The sequence below is a fragment of the Mesoplodon bidens genome (assembly GCF_964165515.1).
Source record: "Mesoplodon bidens genome assembly, chromosome: 10".
Classification (NCBI taxonomy): domain Eukaryota; kingdom Metazoa; phylum Chordata; class Mammalia; order Artiodactyla; family Ziphiidae; genus Mesoplodon; species Mesoplodon bidens.
The window spans coordinates 37,228,766-37,256,723 of NC_138172.1; the positions used below are offsets into that span (position 1 = coordinate 37,228,766).

The 27,958-nt window shown below is 39.8% G+C and overlaps 1 protein-coding gene across 1 annotated transcript in view; it reads right to left on the reverse strand.

Annotated features, from left to right (window-relative positions):
- Positions 1-246: 246 nt before the first annotated feature.
- Positions 247-27,958, reverse strand: part of LOC308624257 (IQ domain-containing protein F5-like) — a gene marked incomplete at its 5' end in the record, with an annotated part of 37,664 nt that continues 9,952 nt past the window's right edge. Inside the window, 2 exons of the mRNA XM_081247350.1 lie at positions 247-753; positions 2,143-2,268. Of these exons, the coding sequence (XP_081103476.1) occupies positions 304-753; positions 2,143-2,268 (576 nt within the window). The remainder of the gene's footprint in view (positions 754-2,142; positions 2,269-27,958) is intronic.

A 27,958-nucleotide genomic window follows, 5' to 3' on the forward strand; every position in this document is an offset into this window, starting at 1 on the left:
ACATGCCTCGCAGCCAAAAAACCAAAACATAAAACAGAAGCAATACTGTAACAAATTCAATAAAGACTTTAAAAATGGTTCACATATGGAAAAAAAAATCCATGAGCAAAATGAAAACACAACCATACACCACACTATGAAGGAGTTTCCCTGGAGCTGGTTGATTTGGCAGCTCTGCAACTTCATGTCTCCTACCCATGGTAGACATTACTAATCAACCACAGACCCCAGTCATCCTACCTGGCTCTTAGAATCCTCCTTTATTGTCTGAGATCTTGTGACACAGTGTTGGAGCACACCCGATCAATTCTTTATTGGGAAGGGGATGCAGTCTGTAATCTGACAGACCTGTGACCCCAGAGACATCTCAAGCTTAAGTCCCAGTTGGCTTGCTGTGAGTTCATAGCTGCCCCTGAAAAAGCCACGGGTATGGCAATTATGCCAGCGCCAATAGATCTGGATAATGCGGGCAGCATGGAGCAAACGGCAATAACGAAGGCGGATGCGCCACATGCGGACCCAAGACTGTAGCCTGACCACTGCCCAATTTTGCTGAGCATATTGATCCAGCACAGCCCGCCGCTTCTTCTCCAGCAGCTCTGCCAGCTTCTGTTTCCACCAGTACTGAATGATACATGCTCTGAGGGCTGCATGCAGCAGCGTCCGGCGCACCAGGGTGCCCCGCCACCAGGCCTGGATCTTTATTGCCTGCAACTCTTTGTCTGAGTGGGGCGCTTCCACTAGGGGGTGGGGCTGCAAGGAAAAAGAAGGGACATTTAGGAAATATTCCCGACCCACCTGAGCCCTGGTGTGAGCCAGGAAGGGGTCCTGATCCTTTATCAACAATGGCACCTTCCTCAGAAGTTTGTGAGCACTGGGCAGACCACTGGCTGGAGCCAGAGACCAGACAGGTGTCCTGTCTCTGCCACTCTTGCTTAACAGACACATCACAGTTGAACTCTGAGTCTCAGGGTCCTCAACTGTAACATGGGGCACACCTGCCCTAGCTGTCACCTGGTTCCTTGGACCTGGTTGGCCAGTCTGGAACAAGAACACCACAATCTATGGGTCAAAGGGTTATTCTGTTGTGCCTGGGCCTGACCACCTACCTGAGAAGCATATCACTTCCCTTCAGACTTCACCCACAGGCTGGAGAAAGGGCATCCTTTGCTCTCCTTTCATGCCTGACTCCAGCTCCAGTGCATAACCTGCTGTCTCCCTCTATCAACTCACAGGATTAGAAGTTTGTGACTTCCTTGGTGGCACAGTGGTTAAGAATCCACCTGCCAATGCAGGGGACACAGGTTCGAGCCCTGGTCCGGGAAGATCCAACATGCCATGGAGCAACTAAGCCTGTATGCCACAACTACTGAGCCTGCGCTCTAGAGCCCATGCTCCGCAATGAGAGAAGCCACCACAATGAGAAGCCTGCGCACCACAACGAAGAGTAGCCCCCGCTTGCCGCAAGTAGAGAAAGCCAGGGCACAGCAACAGAGACCCAACGCAGCAATCAATCAATCAATCAATCAATCAATCAATATAAAAAAGAAGTTTGTCTTCCTCACACCGTTTGGAACCTTTCTCATTTATTCCTCACTTTCACTTCTTTTGGTTCTCATATCTTGAACTTCAGTTAACACACATACATGTACTCATGTAAACACACACACACTGCCACACAGTTCTAGACTTGGGTTTCCCTGTAGTTGATTCTGCGTCCCCCAAACACAGCCCTCCCACCCCGCTCCCCAACTTAGCATAGTCTGGTTCCCATTTGTCAGGGTTTCTTCTCCCTACAACCAAATCTCCATATCTCAGTCACACCCACCTTTCTCAGGCTGAGAAGGAACTAGGACAAAAGGTCAACAAGGATGAGTCAATTCCTATTCATTCCAGTTCTGGGTAGGACAACCACTCACCCTGGTTGGCTTGGGACACACTCTCAGTTCATGACTGTTGCTCCTGAGCAATAATTCATAGCACTATCTTTCACTCACAAATGTATCCTGCTTTGGATGACAAATTGCCTGATCATCCCATGCTATGGACCATAGAGAAGACAACCGTGACACCTGGCTGACTTTGTTTAGACATGTTGCAGGTTGGGGTGCCCCTCAACTTTGAGGCTTTCTATTGGCCTACCTTTGGTGGAGGGGACGGAGGGGGTGAAGGCGGACGCTCGTTTTTCTTCTTTTTCTTCTCTCTCTCTTTTACTAATGTGGTTTCATCAAGGTCTTCTATCACGATTTGACAAACCTGGCCATCTTTCTATAATCAGAGTTCAGAAAGGAAAGATATGAGTAGGTTGTTCTCTGTAAATTGTGTGCCGAGTCCACCACATGCTCAACCTCCTGCCTTGCCCAGAGACCACAGATATAGGACTTATATCCTTAACAACTGTGGAAATCCACCTTCCCCTGCTGTAAGTTTGGGTAGACTGGCTCTCTCTTACACAACATAGAATGCCCATGACTTGGAAATAGTTGGTTCAAATCCCTCAGGTCTGTGATCCCCTAAATTTCCCACAGTTAGAAGGTAGATGATTCCATTATTCTCAGGTCTGTACTCTTCCAGCCACAGCTCTGGCAGGAAGAGAGAAGGGAAGACAGAAATGATGTCATAAGGGCACCTATGACTCAGGCATCAGAATGGTTCCCCACCATTGAGCCCTTTTTGTGAAAATTTGGAAATACTTTCCCTTCTTCCTGCCATAAATGACCAAAATTTGGCTAAAATGGCAGGACACTGAAAATACTGGCCCATTGGCACAGAACTGTATGAAGTTGGTCATATCAGGCTAGTTGATAAAAACACAAATTTGAGACGATTTAAATATTCATCAATAGGGAATTCAATTTCATTGACTTTAGTTCAATCAAACAATGGAACCAAGTAATATACAGAAAGAATGAGTTTGGAGCAAAATCTTAAACAGGTTCTTTACAAAAGATTTATGATGGCTAAGAAGCACATGAAATGATGCCCAACATCATTATTCATGATGGAAATAAAATTAGAACCACAATGAGATATTTTCTAGACACTAGAGAATGGCTACAATAAAAAATACTGACAACATTAAATATTGATAAGGATGTACAACAGCTGAATCTCTTATACACTGCTGGTGGTAACATATAAAACAGAAGAGAGAGGCGGGGCCAAATCCAAAGCTGAGACCCGGAGCTGTGAGAACAAAGAAGAGAAAGGGAAATCTCTCCCAGCAGCCTCAGAAGCAGCGGATTAAAGCTCCACAATCAACTTGATGTACCCTGCATCTGTGGAATACATGAATAGACAACAAATCATCCCAAATTGAGGAGCCAGGAGTCAATGCTGTGCCTCTGAGGTGGGAGAGCCAACTTCAGGACACTGGTCCACAAGAGACCTCCCAGCTCCACATAATATCAAACGGCGAAAATCTTCCAGAGATCTCCATCTCAACACCAGCACCCAGCTTCACTCAACAACCAGCAAGCTACAGTGCTAGACACCCTATGCCAAACAACTAGCAAGACAGGAACACAACGCCACCCATTAGCAGGGAGGCCGCCTAAAATCATAAAAAGTCCGCAGACACCCCAAAACACACCACCAGACGTGGACCTGCCCACCAGAAAGACAAGATCCAGCCTCATCCACCAGAACACAGGCACTAGTCCCCTCCACCAGGAAGCCTACACAACCCACTAAACCAACCTTAGCCACTGAGGACAGACACCAAAAATCAACGGGAACTACGAACCTGCAGCCTGCAAAAAGAAGACCCCAAACACAGTAACATAAGCAAAATGAGAAGACAGAAAAACACACAGCAGGAGAAGGAGCAAGATAAAAACCCACCAGACCTAACAAATGAAGAGGTAATAGGCAGTCTACCTGAAAAAGAATTCAGAATAATGATAGTAAAGATGATCCAAGATTCTATACCCAAGATCCAAAATCTTGGAAATAGAATAGACAAAATGCAAGAAACAGTTAACAAGGACCTAGAAGAACTAAAGATGAATCAAGCATCGATGAAAAACACAATAAATGAAATGAAAAATACTCTAGATGGGATCAATAGCAGAATAACTGAGGCAGAAGAACGGATAAGTGAGGTGGAAGATAAAATAGTGGAAATAACTGATGCAGAGCAAAATAAAGAAAAAAGAATGAAAAGAACAGAGGACAGTCTCAGAGACCTCTGGGACAACATTAAACGCACCAACATTCGAATTATAGGGGTTCCAGAAGAAGAAGAGAAAAAGAAAGGGACTGAGAAACTATTTGAAGAGATTATAGTTGAAAACTTCCCTAATATGGGAAAGGAAATAGTTAATCAAGTCCAGGAGGCACAGAGAGTCCCATACAGAATAAATCCAAGGAGAAATACGCCAAGACACATACTAATCAAACTGTCAAAAATTAAACACAAAGAAATCATATTAAAAGTAGCAAGGGAAAAACAACAAATAACACACAAGGGAATCCCCATCAGGATAACAGCTGATCTCTCAGCAGAAACCCTACAAGCCAGAAGGGAGTGGCAGGACATAATTAAAGTGATGAAGGAGAAAAACCTGCAACCAAGATTACTCTACCCGGCAAGGATCTCATTCAGATTTGATGGAGAAATTAAAACGTTTACAGACAAGCAAAAGCTGAGAGAGTTCAGCACCACCAAACCAGCTTTACAACAAATGCTAAAGGAACTTCTCTAGGCAAGAAACACAACAGAAGGAAAAGACCTACAATAACGAACCCAAAACAATTAAGAAAATAGGAATAGGAACATACATATCGATAATTACCTTAAATGTAAATGGACTAAATGTTCCCACCAAAAGACACAGATTGGCTGAATGGATACAAAAAAAAAGACCCATATATATGCTGTCTGCAAGAGACCCACTTCAGACCTAGAGACACATACAGACTGAAAGTAAGGGGATGGAAAAAGATATTCCATGCAAATGGAAAGCAAAAGAAAGCTGGAGTAGCAATTCTCATATCAGACAAAATAGACTTTAAAATAAAGACTACTAGAAGAGACAAAGAAGTACACTACATAATGATCAAGGGATCGATCCAAGAAGAAGATATAACAATTGTAAATATTTATGCACCTAACATAGGAGCACCTCAATACATAAGGCAAACACTAACAGCCATAAAAGGAGAAATCGACAGTAACACAATCATAGTAGGGGACTTTAACACCCCACTTTCACCAATGGACAGATCATCCAAAATGAAAATAAATAAGGAAACACAAGCTTTAAATGATACATTAAACAAGATGGACTTAATTGATATTTATAGGACATTCCATCCAAAAACAACAGAATACACATTTTTCTCAAGTGCCCATGGAACATTCTCCAGGATAGATCATATCTTGGGTCACAAATCAAGCCTTGGTAAATTTAAGAAAATTGAAATTGTATCAAGTATCTTTTCTGACCACAATGCTATGAGACTAGATATCAATTACAGGAAAAGAACTGTAAAAAATACAAACACATGGAGGCTAAACAATACACTACTTAATAACAAAGTGATCACTGAAGATATCAGAAAGGAAACTAAAAAATACCTAGAAACAAATGACAATGGAGACACCACGACCCAAAACCTATGGGATGCAGCAAAAGCAGTTCTAAGAGGGAAGTTTATAGCAATACAATCCTACCTTAAGAAACAGGAAACATCTCGAATAAACAACCTAATCTTGCACCTAAAGCAATTAGAGAAAGAAGAACAAAAACATCCCAAAGTTAGCAGAAGGAAAGAAATCATAAAAATCAGATCAGAAATAAACAAAAAAGAAATGAAGGAAACGATAGCAAAGATCAATAAAACTAAAAGCTGGTTCTTTGAGAAGATAAACAAAATTGATAAACCATTAGCCAGACTCATCAAGAAAAAAAGAGAGAAGACTCAAATCAATAGAATAAGAAATGAAAAAGGTGAAGTCACAACTGACACTGCAGAAATACAGAAGATCATGAGAGATTACTACAAGCAACTCTATGCCAATAAAATGGACAACCTAGAAGAAATGGACAAATTCTTAGAAATGAACAACCTGCCAAGACTGAATCAGGAAGAAATAGAAAATATGAACAGACCAATCACAAGCACTGAAATTGAAACTGTGATAAAAAATCTTCCAACAAACAAAAGCCCAGGACCAGATGGCTTCACAGGCGAATTCTATCAAGCATTTAGAGAAGAGCTAACACCTATCCTTCTCAAACTCTTCCAAAATATAGCAGAGGGAGGAACACTCCCAAACTCATTCTACGAGGCCACCATCACCTTGATACCAAAACCAGACAAGGATGTCACAAAGAAAGAAAACTACAGGCCAATATCACTGATGAACATAGATGCAAAAATCCTCAACAAAATACTAGCAAACAGAATCCAACAGCACATTAAAAGGATCATACACCATGATCAAGTGGGGTTTATTCCAGGAATGCAAGGATTCTTCAATATATGCAAATCAATCAACGTGATACACCATATTAACAAATTGAAGGAGAAAAACCATATGATAATTTCAATAGATGCAGAGAAAGCTTTCGACAAAATTCAACACCCACTTATGATAAAAACCCTGCAGAAAGTAGGCATAGAGGGAACTTTCCTCAACATAATAAAGGCCATATATGACAAACCCACAGCCAGCATCATCCTCAATGGTGAAAAATTGAAACCATTTCCACTAAGATCAGGAACAAGACAAGGCTGCCCACTCTCACCACTCTTATTCAACATAGTTTTGGAAGTTTTAGCCACAGCAATCAGAGAAGAAAAGGAAATAAAAGGAATCCAAATTGGAAAAGAAGTAAAGTGGTCACTGTTTGCAGATGACATGATACTATACATAGAGAATGCTAAAGATGCTACCAGAAAACTACTAGAGCTAATCAATGAATTTGGTAAAGTAGCAGAATACAAAATTAATGCACAGAAATCTCTGGCATTCCTGTACACTAATGATGAAAAATCTGAAAGTGAAATCAAGAAAACACTCCAATTTACCATTGCAACAAGAAGAATTAAATATCTAGGAATAAACCTACCTAAGGAGAGAAAAGACCTGTATGCAGAAAATTATAAGACGCTGATGAAAGAAATTAAAGATGATACAAATAGATGGAGAGATGTACCATGTTCTTGGATTGGAAGAATCAACATTGTGAAAATGACTCTACTACCCAAAGCAATCTACAGATTCAATGCAATCCCTATCAAACTACCACTGGCATTTTTCACAGAACTAGAGCAAAAAATTTCACAATTTGTATGGAAACACAAAAGACCCCGAATAGCCAAAGCAATCTTGAGAACAAAAAACAGAGCTGGAGGAATCAGGCTCCCTGACTTCAGACTATACTACAAAGCTACAGTAATCAAGACAGTATGGTACTGGCACAAAAACAGAAAGATAGATCAATGGAACAGGATAGAAAGCCCAGAGATAAACCCACGCACATATGGTCACCTTATCTTTGATAAAGGAGGCAGGAATGTACAGTGGAGAAAGGACAGCCTCTTCAATAAGTGGTGCTGGGAAAACTGGACAGGGACATGTAAAAGTATGAGATTAGATCACTCCCTAACACCATACACAAAAATAAGCTCAAAATGGATTAAAGACCTAAATGTAAGGCCAGACACTATCAAACTCTTAGAGGAAAACATAGGTAGAACACTCTATGACATAAATCACAGCAAGATCCTTTTTGACCCACCTCCTAGAGAAATGGAAATAAAAACAAAGATAAACAAATGGGACCTAATGAAACTTCAAAGCTTTTGCACAGCAAAGGAAACCATAAACAAGACCAAAAGACAACCCTCAGAATGGGAGAAAATATTTGCAAATGAAGCAACTGACAAAGGATTAATCTCCAAAATTTATAAGCAGCTCATGCAGCTCTATAACAAAAAAACAAACAACCCAATCCAGAAATGGGCAGAAGACCTAAATAGACATTTCTCCACAGAAGATATACAGACTGCCAACAAACACATGAAAGAATGCTCAACATCTTTACTCATTAGAGAAATGCAAATCAAAACTACAATGAGATATCATCTCACACCAGTCAGAATGGCCATCATCAAAAAATCTAGAAACAATAAATGCTAGAGAGGGTGTGGAAAAAAGGGAACACTCTTGCACTGCTGGTGGGAATGTGAATTGGTACAGCCACTATGGAGAACGGTATGGAGGTTCCTTAAAAAACTACAAATAGAACTACCATATGACCCAGCAATCCCACTACTGGGCATATACCCTGAGAAAACCAGAATTCAAAAAGAGTCATGTACCAAAATGTTCATAGCAGCCCTATTTACAATAGCCCGGAGATGGAAACAACCTAAGTGTCCATCATCGGATGAATGGGTAAAGAAGATGTGGCACATATATAGAATGGAATATTACTCAGCCATAAAAAGAAACGAAATTGAGCTATTTGTAATGAGGTGGAGGGACCTAGAGTCTGTCATACAGAGTGAAGTAAGTCAAAAAGAGAAAGACAAATACTGTATGCTGACACATATATATGGAATTTAAGAAAAAAAATGTCATGAAGAACATAGTGGTAAGACAGGAATAAAGACACAGACCTACTAGAGAATGGACTTGAGGATATGGGGAGGGGGAAGGGTAAGCTGTGACAAAGCAAAAGAGCAGCATGGATATATATACACTACCAAACGTAAGGTAGATAGCTAGTGGGAAGCAGCCGCATAGCACAGGGAGATCAGCTCGGTGCTTTGTGACCGCCTGGAGGGGTGGGATAGGGAGGGTGGGAGGGAGACGCAAAAGGGAGGGGATATGGGAACATATGTATATGTATAACTGATTAAATTTGTTATAAAGCAGAAAAAAATAAATTAATTAAAAAAAATAAAGATGTGATTGACATTTACATCAGTAGACTTTAGTAAAGCGGATTACCCTCTGTAATATGGATGGGCCTTATCCGCTCCCTTGAAGGCCTTAAGAGTAAAGACTGAAGTTTCCTGAAAAGGAAGGAATGCTCAAAACTGCAATATAGAAACCTGGCCGAAGTTTCCAGCCTGCTGCAACATCAACTCTTACCTGAATTTCCAGCCTGCTCTAGAGATTTCAGAGTTGCCACCCCCTACAGTCTCATTAGCCAATTCCTAACATCTCTCTTTGTCTCTTTATAGATCTAATCTATATATTTCCCATTGGTTCTGTTTCTCTGGAGAACCCTTCTAATATACCAGCACTGTAAAAACAAAAACAAAAACAAAAACAAACAAACAAACAAAAAACAGAAGAAATACTCCGGAAAATGGTTTGGCAGTTTCTAATAAAGTTCAGGATATCTCCATCCTATAACTCAGAAATTCTACTCCTAGGTATTTACACAAGAAAAATGAAAACACGTGTCTACAAAAGATTTGTGCAAAAATGTTCATAGCAAATTTATTCAGATAGGTCAAAATTGGAAACAACTGAAATGTTCACCAAAGTTGACTAAAGAAAGCAACTGTACTCTGTTTATATAATGAAATAATATACAGTAATAAAAATGAACAAACTACTGAAGCACACAATAACACAGGTGAATCTCAAAGACGTTATGCTAAATCAAAGAAGCCAGACATAAAAGAGTATTTACAGATGATCCATTTATACAAAAATTTAAAACAAGCAAAATTAAAATATAGGTGAAATGATTCAGAATAGAGATTACACCTAGAGTAGAGGTATAAGATGTATTGCTTGCAAACAACACAGAAACAAAGAGAAATGTGCTGTATTTTGTTTTGGGTGGTGCTTACTGGGGAATACAGAATTGTGAAAACTCACCTAAATGATCTATTAAGAAGCGCTTAAAGGGGAAGGATCAAAATGGCAGAGGAGTAGGATGTGGAGCTCACCTTTTCCCCACAGATGCATCAAAAATACATCTACATGTGGAACGACTCTCATAGAACATCTACTGAACACTGGCAGAAGACCTCAGACCTCCAAAAGGGCAAGACAATCTCCACCCAACTGGGTAGGACAAAAGAAAAAAGAAAAAAAAAAGAGAGAAAGGAATTGGGATGGGACCTGCACCCCTCGGAGGGAGCTATGAAAGAGGAAAGGTTTCCACATATGGGGAAGTCCTCTCACTTGAGGGGAGATCAGACAGGACAGAGCGGGAGCTTTCAGAACCTCAGAGGAGAGCAGGAGAACGTGGCAACAGGTCTGCAGAGGGCAAAGTAGAGAGAGACCTGCACAGACATTCGGTGCTGACTGGCACTTCCTAGCCTGAGACGCTTGGCCATTGGGGCTGGTGGGGGCTGGGTGCTGAGGCTCGGGCTTCGGAGGTCAGACCCCGGGGAGAGGACTGGGGTTGGCCGCTAGAAGGCAGCCTGAGGGTGTGGTGCACCACAACGGAAGGAGTCTGGGAAGAAGCCTGGGACCACCAGAGAGGCAAGGCACCATTGTTGAGGGGCGAGTGAGGAGAAGGGTGGGCACACTATAGGAGCTGTATATAGGGCACTATATAATGATAAAAGGATCAATACAAGAAAAGGATATTACACTCATCAACTTATATGCATCTAATATAGGAGGACCCAAATACATAAAACAAATACTAACAGACATAAAGGGAGAAATTGATGGGAATACAATAATAGTAGGAGACTTTAACACCCCACTCACATCAATGGATAGATCTTCCAGACAGAGAATCAATAAGGCAAAAGAGATCCTAAATGATACAATAGAACAGTTAGATTTAATGGATATTTTCAGGACATTACATCCAAGGAAAAAAAAAGTATATATGTTCTTTTCAAGCGCACATGGAACATTCTCTAGGATTGACCACATACTTGGGCACAAAACTAACCTCAACAAATTTAAGAGTACTGAAGTTATTTCAAGCATCTTCTCTGACCACAATGGCATGAAACCAGAAATCCACCACAGGAAAAGAAATGAGAAAAAAATGACTACATGGAGACCAGACAAAAAAAGGACTCCATGGAGAACAGACATGCTACTAAAAAACCAATGGGTCAATGAGGAAATAAAAAAATAATTTTAAAATACCTTGAGACAAACAACAATGAAAACATAACCATACAAAATCTATGGGATGCAGCAAAAGCAGTTCTTAGAGGGAAGTTCATAGTGATACAGGCCTTCATCAAAAAAACAAGAAAAATCTCAAGTCAACAACCTAACCTACCATCTAAAAGAGTTAGTAAAAGAAGAACAAAGAAAACCTAAAGTCAGCAGAAGGAAGGAAATAATAAAGATCAGGGAGTTAATAAATAAAATAGAGATTTTAAAAAAATAGAAAAGATCAATAAAACCAAGAGCTGGTTCTTTGAAAGGGTAAACAAAATTGACAAACCTCTGGCCAGGCTCAACCAAGAAGAAAAAAGAGAACCCCAAATAAACAAAATAAGAAATGAAAAAGGAGAAATCTCAACTGATACTGCAGAAATACAAAAAACCGTAAGAGAATACTATAAACAATTGTATGCCAACAAATTTGATAACCTAGAAGAAATGGACAACTTTCTAGAAACATACAGCCCACCAAAATTGAATCAAGAAGAAATAGATGATTTGAACAGACTGATCACTAGAAGTGAAGTAGAATCTGTAATTTAAAAAACTCCCTACAAACAAAAGTCCAGGACCAGGTGGCTTCACAGGCGAATTCTACCAAACATACAAAGAAGAATTTACACTGATTCTTCTCAAATTATTCGAAAAGACTGAAGAGGAGGAAACACTCCCAAAGACATTCTATGAAGCCAACATCACCTTGATACCAAAACCGGACAGATACCACCAAAAAAGAAAATTACAGGTCAGTATCTTTGATGAATATAGATTCAAAAATTCTCAACAAAATATTAGCAAACCAAATCCAACAACACACAAAAAAGATCATACACCACGACCAAGTGGGATTCACCTCAAGTTCACAAGGATGGTTCAACATTTGCAAATCAATCAATGTAATACACCATATTAACAAAAGAAAAGTCAAAAATCACATGATCATCTCAATAGATGCAGAAAAAGCATTTGACAAAATTCAACATCCATTCATGATAAAAAAAAACTCTTACCAAAGTGGGAATAGACAAAACGTATCTCAGAATAATAAAAGCCATTTCTGACAAACCCACAGCCAATATAATACTCAATGGTTAACAGCTTTAGCCTTCCCACTAATATCTGGAACAAGACAAGGATGCCCACTCTCACCACTTCTATTCAACATAGTATTGGAAGTCCTAGCCAGAGAAATCACACAAGAAAAAGAAATAAAAGGTATCCAAATTGGAAAGGAAAAGGTATAATTGTCACTACATGAGGATGACATGATACTTTATATAGAAAATCCTGAGGACTCAACACAAAAAATACTAGCTCTAATAAATGAATTCAGCAAACTAGCAGGATACAAGATTAACATTCAAAAATCTGTTGCATTTCTTTATACTAACAACGAAACATCAGAAAGGGAATGTAAAAAAAAAACTCTTATTTTTAAAAAACTTTTAATTTCATATTGATTAACAATGCTGTGATAGTTTCAGGTGTACAGCAAAGTGATGCAGTTATACATTTTCCCATTTAGGTTGTTACATAATATCGAACAGAGTTCCCTGTGTTATACAGTAGGTCCTCTTTGGTTATCCATTTTAAATCTAGCAGTGTGTACATGTCAATCCCAAACTCCTTAACTATCCTTTCCCCCCACCCTTTCCCCCTGGGAACCATAAGTTTCTTCTCTAAGTCTGTGAGTTTCTGTTTCGTAAATAAGTTCATTTGTATCGTTTCTTTCTAGATTCTGCATATAATGATACTTTCTTTCTCTGTCTGACTTACTTCACTCAGTATGACAGTCTCTAGATCAGGGGTCCCCAGCCCCCAGGCCATGGACTGGTACCGGCCTGTGGCATGTTAGGAACTGGGCCGCACAGCAGATGAGTGGTGGGCAAGCGAGTGAAGTTTCATCTGTATTTACAGCTGCTCCCCATAGCTTGCATTATCACCTGAACTCTGCCTCCTGTGAGGTCAGCGGTGGCATTAGATTCTCACAGCAGCGTGAACGCTACTGAGAACTGTGCATGCGAGGGATCTAGGTTGCGTGCTCCTTATGGGAATCTAATGCCTGATGATCTGATGTGGAGCTGAGGTAGGGATGCTAGCACTGGGGAGCAGCTGCAAATACTGACTATCATTAGCAGAGAGGTTTGACTGCACAGAGGCCATAATAAATTGATTGCTAGCAGACTCATATCAAAACCTTATCAGTGAGTGGCAAGTGAAAAGACGCTCAGGGCTCCCACTGATTCTGCATTATGGTGAGTTGTATAATTATTTCATTATATATTACAATGTAATAATAATAGAAATAAAGTGCGCAATAAATGTAGTGCATTTGAATCATCCCGAAACCATCCCCTCCCACCCTGATCTGAGGAAAAATTGTCTTCCACGAAACCAGTCCCTGGTGCCACAAAGGTTGGGGACCACTGCTCTAGAGCCATCCATGTTGCTGCAAATGGCACTATTTCATTCTTTTTAATGGCTGGATAATATTCTATTGTATATATGTACCACATTTTCTTTATCCATTCCTCTGTCGATGGACATTTAGGTTGTGTCCATGTCTTGGCTATTGAAAACAGTGCTGCAATGAATATTGGGGTGCATGTATCCTTTGGGACCATGTTTTTCTCCAGATATATGCCCAGAAGTGAGATTGCAGGATCATATGGTAGCTCTATTTCCAGTTTTTAAAGGAACCTCCATATTGTTCTCCACAGTGGCTGTATCAATTTACATTCCCACCAACAGTGTAGGAGGGTTCTCTTCTCTCCACACCCTCTCCAGGATTTACTGTTTGTGGATTTTTTTGATGATAGCCATTCTGACTGGTGTGAGGTGATATCTCATTGTAGTTTTGACTTGTATTTCTCTAATAATTAGCAATATTGAACATCTTTTCATGTGCCTCTTGGCCATCTGTATGTCTTCTTTGGAGAAATCTTTATTTAAGTCTTCTGCCCACTTTTTGATTGGGTTGTTTGTTTTGATGATATTAAGCCACATCAGCTGTTTGCAAATTTTGGAGACTAATCCCTTGTCGGCCACATCATTTGCAAATATTTTCTCCCACTCTGTGGGTTGTCTTTTCGTTTTATGTATAGTTTCCTTTGCTATGCAAAAGCTTTTGAGTTTAATTGGGTCCCATTTGTTTATTTTTGTTTTTATTTCCATTACTCTAGGAGATGGATTGAAAAAGATATTGCTGCAATTTATGTCAGAGAGTGTTCTGCCTATGTTTTCCTCTAAGAGTTTTACAGTGTCCAGTCTCACATTTAGGTCTTTAATCCATTTTGAGCTTATTTTTGTGTATGGTGTTAAAGAATGATCTAATTTCACTTTTTTGACATGTGGCTGTCCAGTTTTCCCAGGACCACTGAAGACACTGTCTTTCCACCATTGTACAGTCTTGCCTCCTTTGTCATGGATTAATTGATCATAGGTGCATGGGTTTATTTCTGGGCTTTCTATCCTGTTCCATTGATTTATCTATATTTCTATTTTTGTGCCAGTACCATACTGTTTTGATGACTATAGCTTTGTAGTATACTCCAAAGTCAGGGAGCCTGATTCCTCCAGCTCTGTTTTTCTTTCTCAAGACTGCTTTAGCTATTCGGGGTCATTTGTGTCTTCATAGAAATTTTAAGATTTTTTGTCCTAGTTCTGTGAAAATTGCCATTGGTACTTTGATAGGAATTGCACTGAATCTGTGGATTGTTTTGGGTAGTACAGTCATTTTGGCAATATTGATTCCTCCAATCCAAGAACATGGTATATCTCTCCATCTATTTGTATCATCTTTAATTTCTTTCATCAGTGTCTTATAATTTTCTGCATACAGGTCTTTTCTCTCCTTAGGTAGGTTTATTCCTAGATATTTTATTCTTTTTGTTGCAATGGTAAATGGGAGTGTTTTCTTGATTTCATTTTCAGATTTTTCATCATTAGTGTACAGGAATGCCAGAGATTTCTGTACATTAATTTTGTATCCTGCTACTTTACCAAATTCATTGATTAGTTCTAGTAGTTTTTCGGTAGCATCTTTAGGATTCTCTATGTATAGTATCATGTCATCTGCAAACAGTGACAGCTTTACTTCTTCTTTTCCGATTTGGATTCCTTTTATTTCCTTTTCTTCTCTGATTGCTGTGGCTAAAACTTCCAAAACTATGTTGAATAAGAGTGGTGAGAGTGGGCAGCCTTGTCTTGTTCCTGATCTTAGTGGAAATGGTTTTAGTTTTTCACCATTGAGGACAATGTTGGCTGTGGGTTTGTCATATATGGCCTTTATGATGTTGAGGAAAGTTCCCTCTATGCCTACTTTCTGCAGGGTTTTTATCATAAATGGGTGTTGAATTTTGTCGAAAGCTTTCTCTGCATCTATTGAGATGATCATATGGTTTTTCTCCTTCAACTTGTTAATATGGTGTATCACATTGATTGATTTGCGTATATTGAAGAATCCTTGCATTCCTGGAATAAACCCCACTTGATCATGGTGTATGATCCTTTTAATGTGCTGTTGGATTCTGTTTGCTAGTATTTTGTTGAGGATTTTTGCATCTATGTTCATCAGTGATATTGGCCTGTAGTTTTCTTTCTTTGTGACATCCTTGTCTGGTTTTGGTATCAAGGTGATGGTGGCCTCGTAGAATGAGTTTGGGAGTGTTCCTCCCTCTGCTATATTTTGGAAGAGTTTGAGAAGGATAGGTGTTAGCTCTTCTCTAAATGCTTGATAGAATTCACCTGTGAAGCCATCTGGTCCTGGGCTTTTGTTTGTTGGAAGATTTTTTATCACAGTTTCAATTTCAGTGCTTGTGATTGGTCTGTTCATATTTTCTATTTCTTCCTGATTCAGTCTTGGCAGGTTGTGCATTTCTAAGAATTTGTCCATTTCTTCCAGGTTGTCCATTTTATTGGCATAGAGTTGCTTGTAGTAATCTCTCATGATCTTTTGTATTTCTGCAGTGTCAGTTGTTACTTCTCCTTTTTCATTTCTAATTCTATTGATTTGAGTCTTCTCCCTTTTTTTCTTGATGAGTCTGGCTAATGGTTTATCAATTTTGTTTATCTTCTCAAAGAACCAGCTTTTAGTTTTATTGATCTTTGCTATCATTTCCTTCATTTCTTTTTCAGATCTGATCTTTATGATTTCTTTTCTTCTGCTAACTTTGGGATGTTTTTGTTCTTCTTTCTCTAATTGCTTTAGGTGCAAGATTAGTTTGTTTATTCGAGATGTTTCCTGTTTCTTAAGGTGGGATTGTATTGCTATAAACTTCCCTCTTAGAACTGCTTTTGCTGCATCCCATAGGTTTTGGGGCATCGTGTCTCCATTGTCATTTGTTTCTAGGTATTTTTTAATTTCCCCTTTGATTTCTTCAGTGATCACTTTGTTATTAAGTAGTGTATTGTTTAGCCTCCATGTGTTTGTATGTTTTACAGCTCTTTTCCTGTAATTGATATCTAGTCTCATAGCATTGTGGTCAGAAAAGATACTTGATACAATTTCAATTTTCTTAAATTTACCAAGGCTTGATTTGTGACCCAAGATATGATCTATCCTGGAGCACTTGAGAAAAATGTGTATTCTGTTGTTTTTGGATGGAATGTCCTATAAATATCAATTAAGTCCATCTTGTTTAATGTATCATTTAAAGCTTGTGTTTCCTTATTTACTTTCATTTTGGATGATCTGTCCATTGGTGAAAGTGGGGTGTTAAAGTCCCCTACTATGATTGTGTTACTGTCGATTTCTCCTTTTATGGCTGTTAGTATTTGCCTTATGTATTGAGGTGCTCCTATGTTGGGTGCATAAATATTTACAATTGTTATATCTTCTTCTTGGATCGATCCCTTGATCATTATGTAGTGTCCTTCTTTGTCTCTTCTAGTAGTCTTTATTTTAAAGTCTATTTTGTCTGATAGGAGAATTGCTACTCCAGCTTTCTTTTGCTTTCCATTTGCATGGAATATCTTTTTCCATCCCCTTACTTTCAGTCTGTATGTGTCTCTAGGTCTGAAGTGGGTCTCTTGTAGACAGCATATATATGGATCTTTTTTTTGTATCCATTCAGCCAATCTGTGTCTTTTGGTAGGAGCATTTAGTCCATTTACATTTAAGGTATTATCGATATGTATGTTCCTATTCCTATTTTCTTAATTGTTTTGGGTTCGTTATTGTAGGTCTTTTCCTTCTGTTGTGTTTCTTGCCTAGAGAAGTTCCTTTAGCATTTGTTGTAAAGCTGGTTTGGTGGTGCTGAACTCTCTCAGCTTTTGCTTGTCTGTAAAGGTTTTAATTTCTCCATCAAATCTGAATGAGATCCTTGCCAGGCAGAGTAATCTTGGTTGCAGGTTTTTCTCCTTCATCACTTTAAATATATCCTGCCAGTCCCTTCTGGCTTGTAGAGTTTCTGCTGAAAGATCAGCTGTTAACCTTATGGGGATTCCCTTGTGTGTTATTTGTTGTTTTTCCCTTGCTGCTTTTAATATGTTTTCTTTGTGTTTAATTTTTGACAGTTTGATTAATATATGTCTTGGCGTATTTCTCCTTGGATTTATCCTGTATGGGACTCTCTGTGCCTCCTGGACTTGATTAACTATTTCCTTTCCCATATTAGGGAAGTTTTCAACTATAATCTCTTCAAATATTTTCTCAGTCCCTGTCTTTTTCTCTTCTTCTTCTGGAACCCCTATAATTCGAATGTTGGTGCATTTAATGTTGTCCCAGAGGTCTCTTAAAAGTATCCTCGTTTTTTTAAAATTCTTTTTTTTTTTAGTCTCACCAGGATTATTTTCACTAATCTGTTTCCGGTTTTCTAATCCATTCCTCTGTATCATTAATCTACTGTTGATACCTCTAGTGTATTTTTCATTTCAGTTACTGTATTCTTCAGCTCTGTTTGTTTCTTCTTTATGTTTTCTCTTTGTTGAAATTCTAACTGTGCCTATCTACATGGTCCGAGGGGGCTGGGTTCCTGGTGCTAACAGGCTAGAGAAAGGATTCCAAAATGACACTTACCAATGCAGGTATTATCGTGGTATAGAATTAGCTCCCCAAATTGGCTGCTGCCCGAATCTCCATCCACAAGAAGATCCCCAGTTGCATCGTGCCCCTCCAAGAGGCTCTACAAAATCAGCAAGTGGGTCTGACCCAGGCTCTTTTCAAACTACTGCTTCGGTACCTGGACTTGGAATGTTTGAGATTTTGCATTCACCCTTTTAAGAGCGAAGTTTCTGTTTCCTATAGACCTCTGGCTCTCCCCAAAATAAGCCCCACTGATTTTCAAAGCCAGACGTTCTGGGAGCTCATTTTCCCAGTGCAGGGTCCCTGGTCTGCAGAGCCTAATGTAGGGCTGAGACTCCTTGATCCTTGGGGAGGACCTCTACAGTTGTGATATTTCTTCCATTTGTGGGTCACCTTCCCAGGGGTTTGGGTTCTGACTACACTGCATTTCTGGCCCCTTGCCCATTTTGTTGTGGTTTCCCTTTTATGTCTTTAGTTGTGGAAAATTTTTTCTGCTAGTCTTCAGGTCATTCTCATAGATAGTTTCTCTGAAAGCAGTTGTAAGTTTGGTGTGCCTGTGGTAGGAGGTGAGTTCAGGGCCTTCCTATTCTGCTATCTTGGCCTCCACCCACCCCTCAGGTTTTAATATTGATAACTATGTTGTTCCTCTCTAAGATCCATAAGTGGCTCTTTCAAATAATGTGTTGTTCTTTTTTTAAGGCTAAGAGGTCTTCTGTGAAAAATATTAACTTTGGGGCTTCCCTGGTGGCGCAGTGGTTGGGAGTTCGCCTGCCGATGCAGGGGACACGGGTTCGTGCCCCGGTCCAGGAAGATCCCACATGCCGCGGAGCGGATGGGCCCGTGAGCTGTGGCTGCTGGGCCTGTGCATCCGGAGCCTGTGCTCCGCAACAGGAGAGGCCACATCAGTGAGAGGCCTGCGTACTGAAAAAAAAAAAAAAATTAGCTTTATTTCTTTAAAGTGTCTTCTTAAATCTTCCCTTTAACTATTGTATTTCTGCTTGTTGGGTTTAGGGAGGCTATTTCATGCTGCTAGTTTCCCCTAAAGCTTGATGACTCCTGGTTGCATACTCATCTTTGTTCTGAGATTCCCTTTAGCCTGTCGATGAATGCTTAGTCCCTGACTCCACAGATTACATGGGCGGTGTGGGAAAAACTGTTGGGGTGAGGTTTCAGTGGGTGGTCATTTGGGCAGGAGTCTTTCTGTACAAGAGTGTCACACGGTAGCAGGCCCTGCCTCTCCTTCCCAAGCCAGTCATAGTTCCTCCCTGAAGACAAGCCCTCTCTTGCCAACTGCATGACTCAACTGGAAAGTTGGCTCCTCCTCCTACAGATATATTCTAAGTAGTCCCTGTGGTAGCCCACAGCCTCTGCTGCCCCCTGCGCGAGCTACCTCCTAGCTTGAAGGGACTGCACGGCTCTGCACTTTTGTATGAGACCTTTTTTAGAGCTTTGATTCATTTTCTTTCAGTCTTTTCGTATCTGCCTCTGTCCTTTAAAGCAGCAGTCCCTAACCTTTTGGGCACCAGGTACCAGTTCCGTGGAAGACAATTTTTCCACAGACCGGGGGTTGGGGAGGGATGGTTCAGGAGGTAACACAAGCGATGGGGAGCAGCAGATGAAGCTTCGCTCACTCACCCACTACTGACCTCCTGCTGTGTGGCCCATTTCCTAACAGGCCATGGACCACTAATGGTCCGTGGCCTGAGGGTCGGGGACCCCTGCTTTAAAGTGTCCATATAATTTCTGTCTACTGAAGATCCCTTCCTATTTTTTTAAGATACTATTAGAGATTTTTAAAAAATGTATTCCTGGGGCTTCCCTGGTGGCGCAGTGGTTGAGAGTCCGCCAGACAATGCAGGGGACATGGGTTCGTGCCCCGGTCCGGGAAGATCCCACATGCCACAGAGCGGCTGGGCCCGTGAGCCATGGCCGCTGAGCCTGCACGTCCGGAGACTGTGCTCCACAATGGGAGAGGCTACAACAGTGAGAGGCCCGCGTACAGGGAAAAAAAAATGTATTTCTGGACTTCCCTGGTGGCTCAGTGGTTAAGAATCCACCTGCCAATGCAGGGGACACAGGTTTGAGCCCTGGTCCGGGAAGATCCCACATGCTGCAGAGCAACTAAGCCCGTGAGCCACAACTACTGAGCCCGTGTGCCTAGAGCCCGTTCTCTTGCTCTGCAACAAGAGAAGTCACCGCAATGAGAAGCCCGTGCATCGCGCCAATGAGTAGCTCCCACTTGCGGTAACTAGAGAAAGCCCGGGCACAGCAACAAAAGACCCAAAGCAGCCAAAAAAAAAAAAAAAAGTATTCTTTTTCTGTTATTCCCAGGAATTTGCAGTGGGAGAGGAAGATCTGAACCTGTGCTCAAATATTTTAATCCATTTTCTTATGGACATTTTCTGAGTTTTCTTTGTGGCCATGTTTCCTTGAAGTTTGGGGTAAAAATGTTGAAGCAGATTTTAGCCAGTGATGAAGAATTTCCTCTACAGATGGTATGTGTCTATTTTTTTAAATTAAAAATGTAAACTTAGTTTCTTCTTGTTCTTCCTTTCTATTTCCTCACTTTCTCTCCTGAACATTTCAGTCTGAAAGTCATTAGGCTGGGCAGTGCGACATAGCTGTACTGGGGGGAGTGGGGAAGAGAATCCCCATGGCACAGAGCAGGACATGGATCCCAGGAGGATGAGGAAGGTGTTGGCATGAAAGGTCTACCCAGCATGGAACCCAGGCAGGGGTAGGAAGAGTCCACACAGGGATTCAAAGTCATCCCAGTGATGTGCATCATAACTAGTGGGATGAGGAGGGCATCCTTAGTGGTATATTCAAATCTGAATTTGAATACAATGAGGAGGATATCCACACAGGGTGGCCTGACATTTTGTGTATTTATTAATGGTATTATTTTCTCTTTCTTTGCACTAAGGATTTGAAATCTGATGTATATTTTACATTTATAGCACTTCTCAATTAGGACTAGTCACATTTCTAAGCATCAACAGCCACATGTGGTTACTGGCTACCACACTGAACAGAGCAACCTTAGGGAATACAATATGTATCCTTAACTTATCAAAGTATAATATAAATTTAGTACCAGACAATTCAAGGACTTCAGAACATTTTAACTTTGGTTAACTCCCTTTGCAAGTTAAATAATTACTGTTTTGCACAGTCCACATTCATTTAGATTTCCCCAATATTCTCTATTTTCATTTCTGTTGCATCTCTGCCTGCCACCTAGGCTCATTTTCCTTCTGCCTATAGAATACCCTTTAGTATTTATTTTAGTGTTGGTCTGCTGGTGATCAATTTTCTGTTTTTGTCTAAAAAGTTCTGTATTTCCCTCACTATTGAAGGATGGTTTCAACAGGTAAGTCAGTAGTTATTATTTATTTTCTTTCAATACTTTAATAATATAATTTTACTGTCTTCCATTCCTTCTGCTAAGGAGTCAGCTATTAGTCTAACTGTTGCTCTTTTGAAGTAATCTTGTTCTCTGAGAGTTTTCTCATTGTCTTTGGTTTTCACCAGTTTTCCAATTATGTGCCTATGTGTGGTTTTCTTTTTATTTTTTCCTATTGGGCTTCCTGAATCTGTGGCTTTCTATCTTTCCTCATTTTTGGAAAGTTTTCAGCTGTTCTCTCTTCATATGTGGCTTTCACCTCATTCTCTATCCTCTTCTACTAGGATAGGAATCTAATTATATATTTGACTTTTCACTGTATCTCCAGTGTTTCCCATCCTCTCTTTTGTATTTCCATCTTTATGTCCCTCTGTGCTTCACTGTATATATTTTCTCTTGATTTATTTTTCAGTTAAGTAATTATCTCTTCATCCTTGTACAGTCTCCTGTTAAACTTATGCATTGAATTTCTAATTGGTTGTTGCATTTTTCTGTTCTAAAATTCTGTTTGATAGTTTTAAAGTAAGTTTCAGTTTTCTGCTGAATTCTCATTTTGTCTTCTATTTTCATTAACATATTAAGAATATTTATTTTAAAACTTGTATCTGTACCTTCATTATCTGTCTCCACTGTCCTTTTTTTGTTTGTTTTTAATTTGGCTGCACTGGGTCTTAGTTGTGGCACGCTGGATCTTCGTTGCTGTACGTGGGATTTTCAGTTGAGGCATGCAGGATCTTTAGTTGTGGCATTTGGGATCTTCAGTTGTGGCATGTGGGATCTTTTAGTTGCAGCATGTGGGATCTAGTTCCCTGACCAGGGATCAAACCCAGGCCCACTGCATTGGGAACATGAAGTCTTAGCCACTGGACCACCAGGGAAGTCTCTGTGAGTCTATTTCTGTTGTCAGCTATTTCTCTTGTTTTCAAGGTGGTTTTTTTTTTTTTTTTTGGTCTTGTGTTTGGCTATTTTTTATTGAGTGATGGATGCTGTATAAGAAGATTCTTCAAGGGCTTCCCTGGTGGCGCAATGGTTGAGAATCTGCCTGCCAATGCACGGGACACGGGTTCCAGCCCTGGTCTGGGAAGATTCCACATGCCGCGGAGCAACTAGGCCCGTGAGCCACAATTACTGAGCCTGTGCATCTGGAGCCTGTGCTCGCAACAAGAGAGGCCGCGATAGTGAGAGGCCCCCGCTTGCCACAACTAGAGAAAGCCCTTGTACAGAAACGAAGACCCAACAGAGCCAAAAATAAATAAATAAAAAATAAAAATAAAGGAATTCCCTTAAAAAAATTTTTTTAAAAAGAAGATTCTTCAAAATAAGTTGAAGTCTGAGATGAAGTTCTCTTTCTTCAGAGGTGATTTACATTTGCTCTGGTAGGTGACTGGAGCATTAGAAATCCTGGGTTGTCTTAATCTAATTTCAGAGATTGAGATGATGTGAAACTGACCTTCCATCATTGGAAATGCTAGTCTACTTCTAATTCACTTTTCTCTTAGTATTGTAAGCCCTCTTGCCTTCTAACACTAAACATTGGGGATTTACAGGATGCCCTCATTCTTGGCAGTCTTGGTCTCCAAATTCTGTGCCTCCTCACAAAGAAACTGTCAAAAATTCTGCTCACAATTTCAGCTTGTTGACTTTTCAACTGCCTCTTCACCATCCCTCACACCACCTCTACCACTAACCAGGGAGGTGAATAATAAGATGCCAACGTTGAGATGACCTTTTTCATTTTTCAATTGTGTCCAGAACACTGGATGCTTATGACATCAATAATCTAGTTTCTCTCATTTATATAGAACATCCGTCTATCTTCTGCTTCCCTAAAATGTTTCTTCAACTTTCTCAGCTTTAACTCTAGTTACCGTTTACTTTTTTATTGACATAAGATACACATAAAACTTACCATCTTAACCATTTTTAAGTGTACAGTTTGGTGCTATTAAATATGTTCATAACGTTGTACAACTGTCACCATCATTCATCTCCATAACTCTTTTCTTCTTGTAAAATTGAAACTCTGTGCCATTAAACAATAACCACCCATTCCTCCACCTCCAGCTCCAGGCAACCACAATTCTACTTTCTGCCTCTATGATTTTAACTACTCTAAGTACCTTCTATAAGTGGAGTCATTTAGTATTTGTTGTTTTGTGACTGACTTATTTCACTCAGCATAATGTCCTGAAGTTTCATCAATGTTGTGGCATAAATCAGAATTACCTTCCTTTTTAAGGCTAGATAATATTCCATTGTATGTATATACCACATTTTGCTTATCCATTTATCCATTGATGGACACATGGGTGCTTTGATATTTTAGCTATTGTGAATAATGTTGCTTTGAACATAGGTGTACAAATATTCTTCAAGACTCTGCTTTCAATTATTTTGAGTATATACCTGGAATAGAATTGCCATATAATAATTCTATCTTTAATTTTTGAGGAACCACCATGCTGTTTTCCACAGCAGCTATACCATCTTACTTTCCCAGCAACAGCGTACAAGTGTTTCAATTTCTCCATATTCTCATCAACACTTGTTATTTTCTGGGTTTTTAAAAAAAACAGTATCCAACCTAATGGGTGTGAGGTGGTATCTCATTGTAGTTTTGATTTGAATTTCCCTAATGATCAGTAATGCTGAGCATTTTTATATGTACTTATTGGCCATTTGTATATCTTCTTTGGACAAATGTCTATTCAAGTCCTTTGCTCGTTTTTTAATTGTTTTGTTGTTGTTGTTGTCGTCAAGATTTAGAAGTTTCTCTGTATTCTGGATATTAATTTCTTATCAGATATATTATTTCAAATATTTTGTCCCATTCTGTGGATTGCCTTTCTGCTCTGTCAACAGTGTCTTTTGATGCATAAAAAATTTTAAATTTCATATAGTCCAATTTGTCTATTTTTTCTTTTGTTGCCTGTACCTTCGATGTCATATCCAAGAAATCACTGTGAAATCCAATGCTGTACAATTTTTGCCCTATGTTTTCCTCTAAGAGTTTTAGGTCTTTGATCCACTTTGAATTTATTTTTTATATGGTGTTGGATATGGGTCCAATTTCATACTTATGCATGTAGATATCCAGTTTTCCCCATACCAATTGTTGAAAACACTGTCCTTTCCCCCACTGAATGGTTTTGGCATCCTTGTAAAAAATAACTTGGACAGAGCCCATGTCTGGGCTCTCTTTTCTATTCCATTGATCTCTATGTCTGTCTTTATGCCAGTACCACACTGTTTTGATTACTGTAACGTTGCAGTAAGTTTTGAAATTATGAAGTGTGAGTCCTTCAGCTTTATTGTTCTTTTTCAAGATTGTTTTGGCTATTCAGAGTTTCTAGAGATTCCATATGAATTTTAAGAAATTTCTATTTCTGCAAAAAAACATCATCAGGATTTTGATAGGGACTGCACTGAATCTATAGATTACTTTGGGTAGTATTGATATCTTTACAATATTAAGTCTTTCAATCCATTAACATGGGATATATTTCTATATTTTTGTTTTCTTTAATTATTTTCAGCAATGTTTTGTAGTTTTCATTGTACAAGTCTTTCATTTTCTTGGTTAAGTTTGTTCCTAAGTGTTTTATTGTTTCTGATGCTATTGTAAATACATTTGGGGGGATAATTTTCTTTTAGGATTGTTCATTGTTAGCAACTTATTTCTGTCTTCAGTTTTGTATCCTGCTACCGTGCTGAATTCATTTATTAGTTATAACAGTATTTTAGTGGAACCAAAAGAAACTCTGGTGCTGATATTTTTCCTCCCTCTAGAGGGAGCTCCTCATCAGCCAAAATACAACGCCTTGGAAAATGCTTTTAAAATACCTGTTTTGAAACGTTTTCTTCTTCATATGATTTGGTTGCAAAAAGGAAAGTAGTTCACTCATAAAAATCCTTATAGTTTTAACACTTAAAACTTTGGAAATATAATTTCCTCACCTACTTGTCACTTACTTATCCTCCCCTCCCCCCACCAAATTGTATTGGTTTTGGATCTATTTGTTAAAAATATTAAAATGCAACACCTTCTGATTTGTTTGTAGAATAGCTGTTTGTCATTAGGAAATATAGACATTTTAAAGCTAATAAAACCTTTGCATTATTGCTGGATACAACTGGAAAGTGTACTGAATTAGGAGGCAGAAACAAGAATGCTAACTTCCCTCCAAGCATCAGGGCTTTGTGATGGTCTTTTCCAGTTTCAGCAGCCATTAAAATCAACATCAGAGAGAAGTGAGCTTAAATTCCAGACCAGCATATCACTGCAGGACAAAAGGTTAAACCAGGACTTTGCCCAAATAAGAAGAAAAACCAATCACCCGGCAAAGGACATGAACAGACAGTTCACAGAAAAAGAAACAGCGGGGGGGGGGGGGGAGGGCAGATTCTGAACATATGCAAAGATGCTCAACTCACACATAAAAAAGAAATAAAAAGTTGATTGGTGATGACAGGTCCTTCAGGTTGGTAAGGGTGAAGACAAACTATTATATGTTGTTGGTTAGAATGTAAACTGGCAAAACCTCTCTTTGAGTAACAATTTAACAAAATCCATCAAAACAAAAAATGCACAGACCCCTTGATCCAGCAATTCTACTCTGGGAATTTTTTTCTACAGAAATATTCCCAAAAGTTAGCATCCACTTGACATCAAAATCGATTAGATTAGGTCAGCACAGGAAGAGAAAACTATAGGCCAATCCGACTGGTGAACCCACATGGCAAATATTAAAAAACTGAATCCAGTGATGATTTCAAATAATACTTAAATGAGTAGAATTTATCTCATGAATGCAAGTGTATTGATCATTGTTCTTTTTTCTTAATTTATTTTATTTATTTATTTTTGGCTGCATTGGGTCTTCGTTGCTGCGCGCAAGCCCTCTCTAGTTGCCACGAGTGGGGGCCACTCTTTGCCACAGTGCATGGGCTTCTCATTGCGGTGGCTTCTCTTGTTGCGGAGCACAGGCTCTAGGCACGAGGGCTTCAGTAGTTATGGCTTGCGGGCTCCAGAGGGCAGGCTCAGCAGTTGTGGCACACGGGCTTAGTTGCTCTGCAGAATGTGGGATCCTCCCAGACCAGGGCTTGAATCCATGTCCCCTGCATTGGCAGGTGGATTCTTAGCCACTGAGCCACCAAGGCAGCCCGATCACTGTCCTTAACTACAAACAACACAAGCTGTTTCATATTCATTTAAGCAGAAAATAAAAGTACTGAAACAATACTTATTAGCTCACCGGATTTTCAGGAAGCCTGAAGAGTAGGCTCAGAAACAGACAGAGCAAAGAAAAGTTACATATCCAGAACCACAGAAAACACCTCCCCCTAGAACCAGCCTGATGAAGATTCCACCATGGGCACAAAGGATGCTCTCTTTGTTTTCTAGATCCCAAGCCGCAAGTTGAAAATCCCTAGTTGGGGGCTTCCCTGGTGGCGCAGTGGTTGACAGTCCGCCTGCCGATGTAGGGGAAACGGGTTCGTGCCCCGGTCTGAGAGGATCCCACATGCCGCGGAGTGGCTGGGCCCGTGAGTCATGGCCGCTGAGCCTGCGCTCCGCAACGGGAGAGGCCACAGCAGTGAGAGGCCCGCGTACCGCAAAAAAAAAAAAAAAAAATCCCTAGTGGGTACATTTGACTGGCCAAACCTGTCACATGTCTGCCCAGCAACCAGCGAAGCTGGGAAAGCAAGAAATTGGCATTTACAGCTGTATAATTAGAAGCAAGCTGTCTCCCACCAAGAGAGATAAGAAGGGTAGTCCCCAAACACAGGGAAGGGGCTCAGGTGCCAGGTAGTCTTAAATATGGCCAAGGCCCACCACTGTGAGGAAATTTCCACAGTAAAAAAATCTATTGATGTAATTTACAATATTAACAGATATAAGAGGAAAACCATGTAATCCTCTCTACAGTTGTAAAAAGAAAAACATTTAATAAAATTCTTCATTAAAAAAAAATTAGGGACTTCCCTGGTGGTCCAGTGGCTAAGACTCCGTGCTCCCAATGCATGCGGCCCGGGTTCAATCCCTGGTCAGGGAACTAGATCCTGCATACATGCCGCAACTAAGAAGTCTGCATGCTGCAACTAAAAGATCCCACATGCCACAACAAAGATCCTGCATGCCGCAACTAAGACCCGGAGCAGTCAAAATAAATAAATAAATAAATTTTAAAAATCATTTGTAATTCTATAAATAGCAATGGAGATTTTAAAAATGAAATTAAGAAAATAATTCTATAATAGCATCAAAAAGAATTACTTAGGGAAAAAATTAACCAAGCAGGTGCAAGACTTGGACACTTAAAACTATAAAACACTGTTGAAATAAATTAAAGGAGACCTAAATATATGGAAAGATATTTTGTGTTCATGGGTCAGAAGACTTAATACTCCC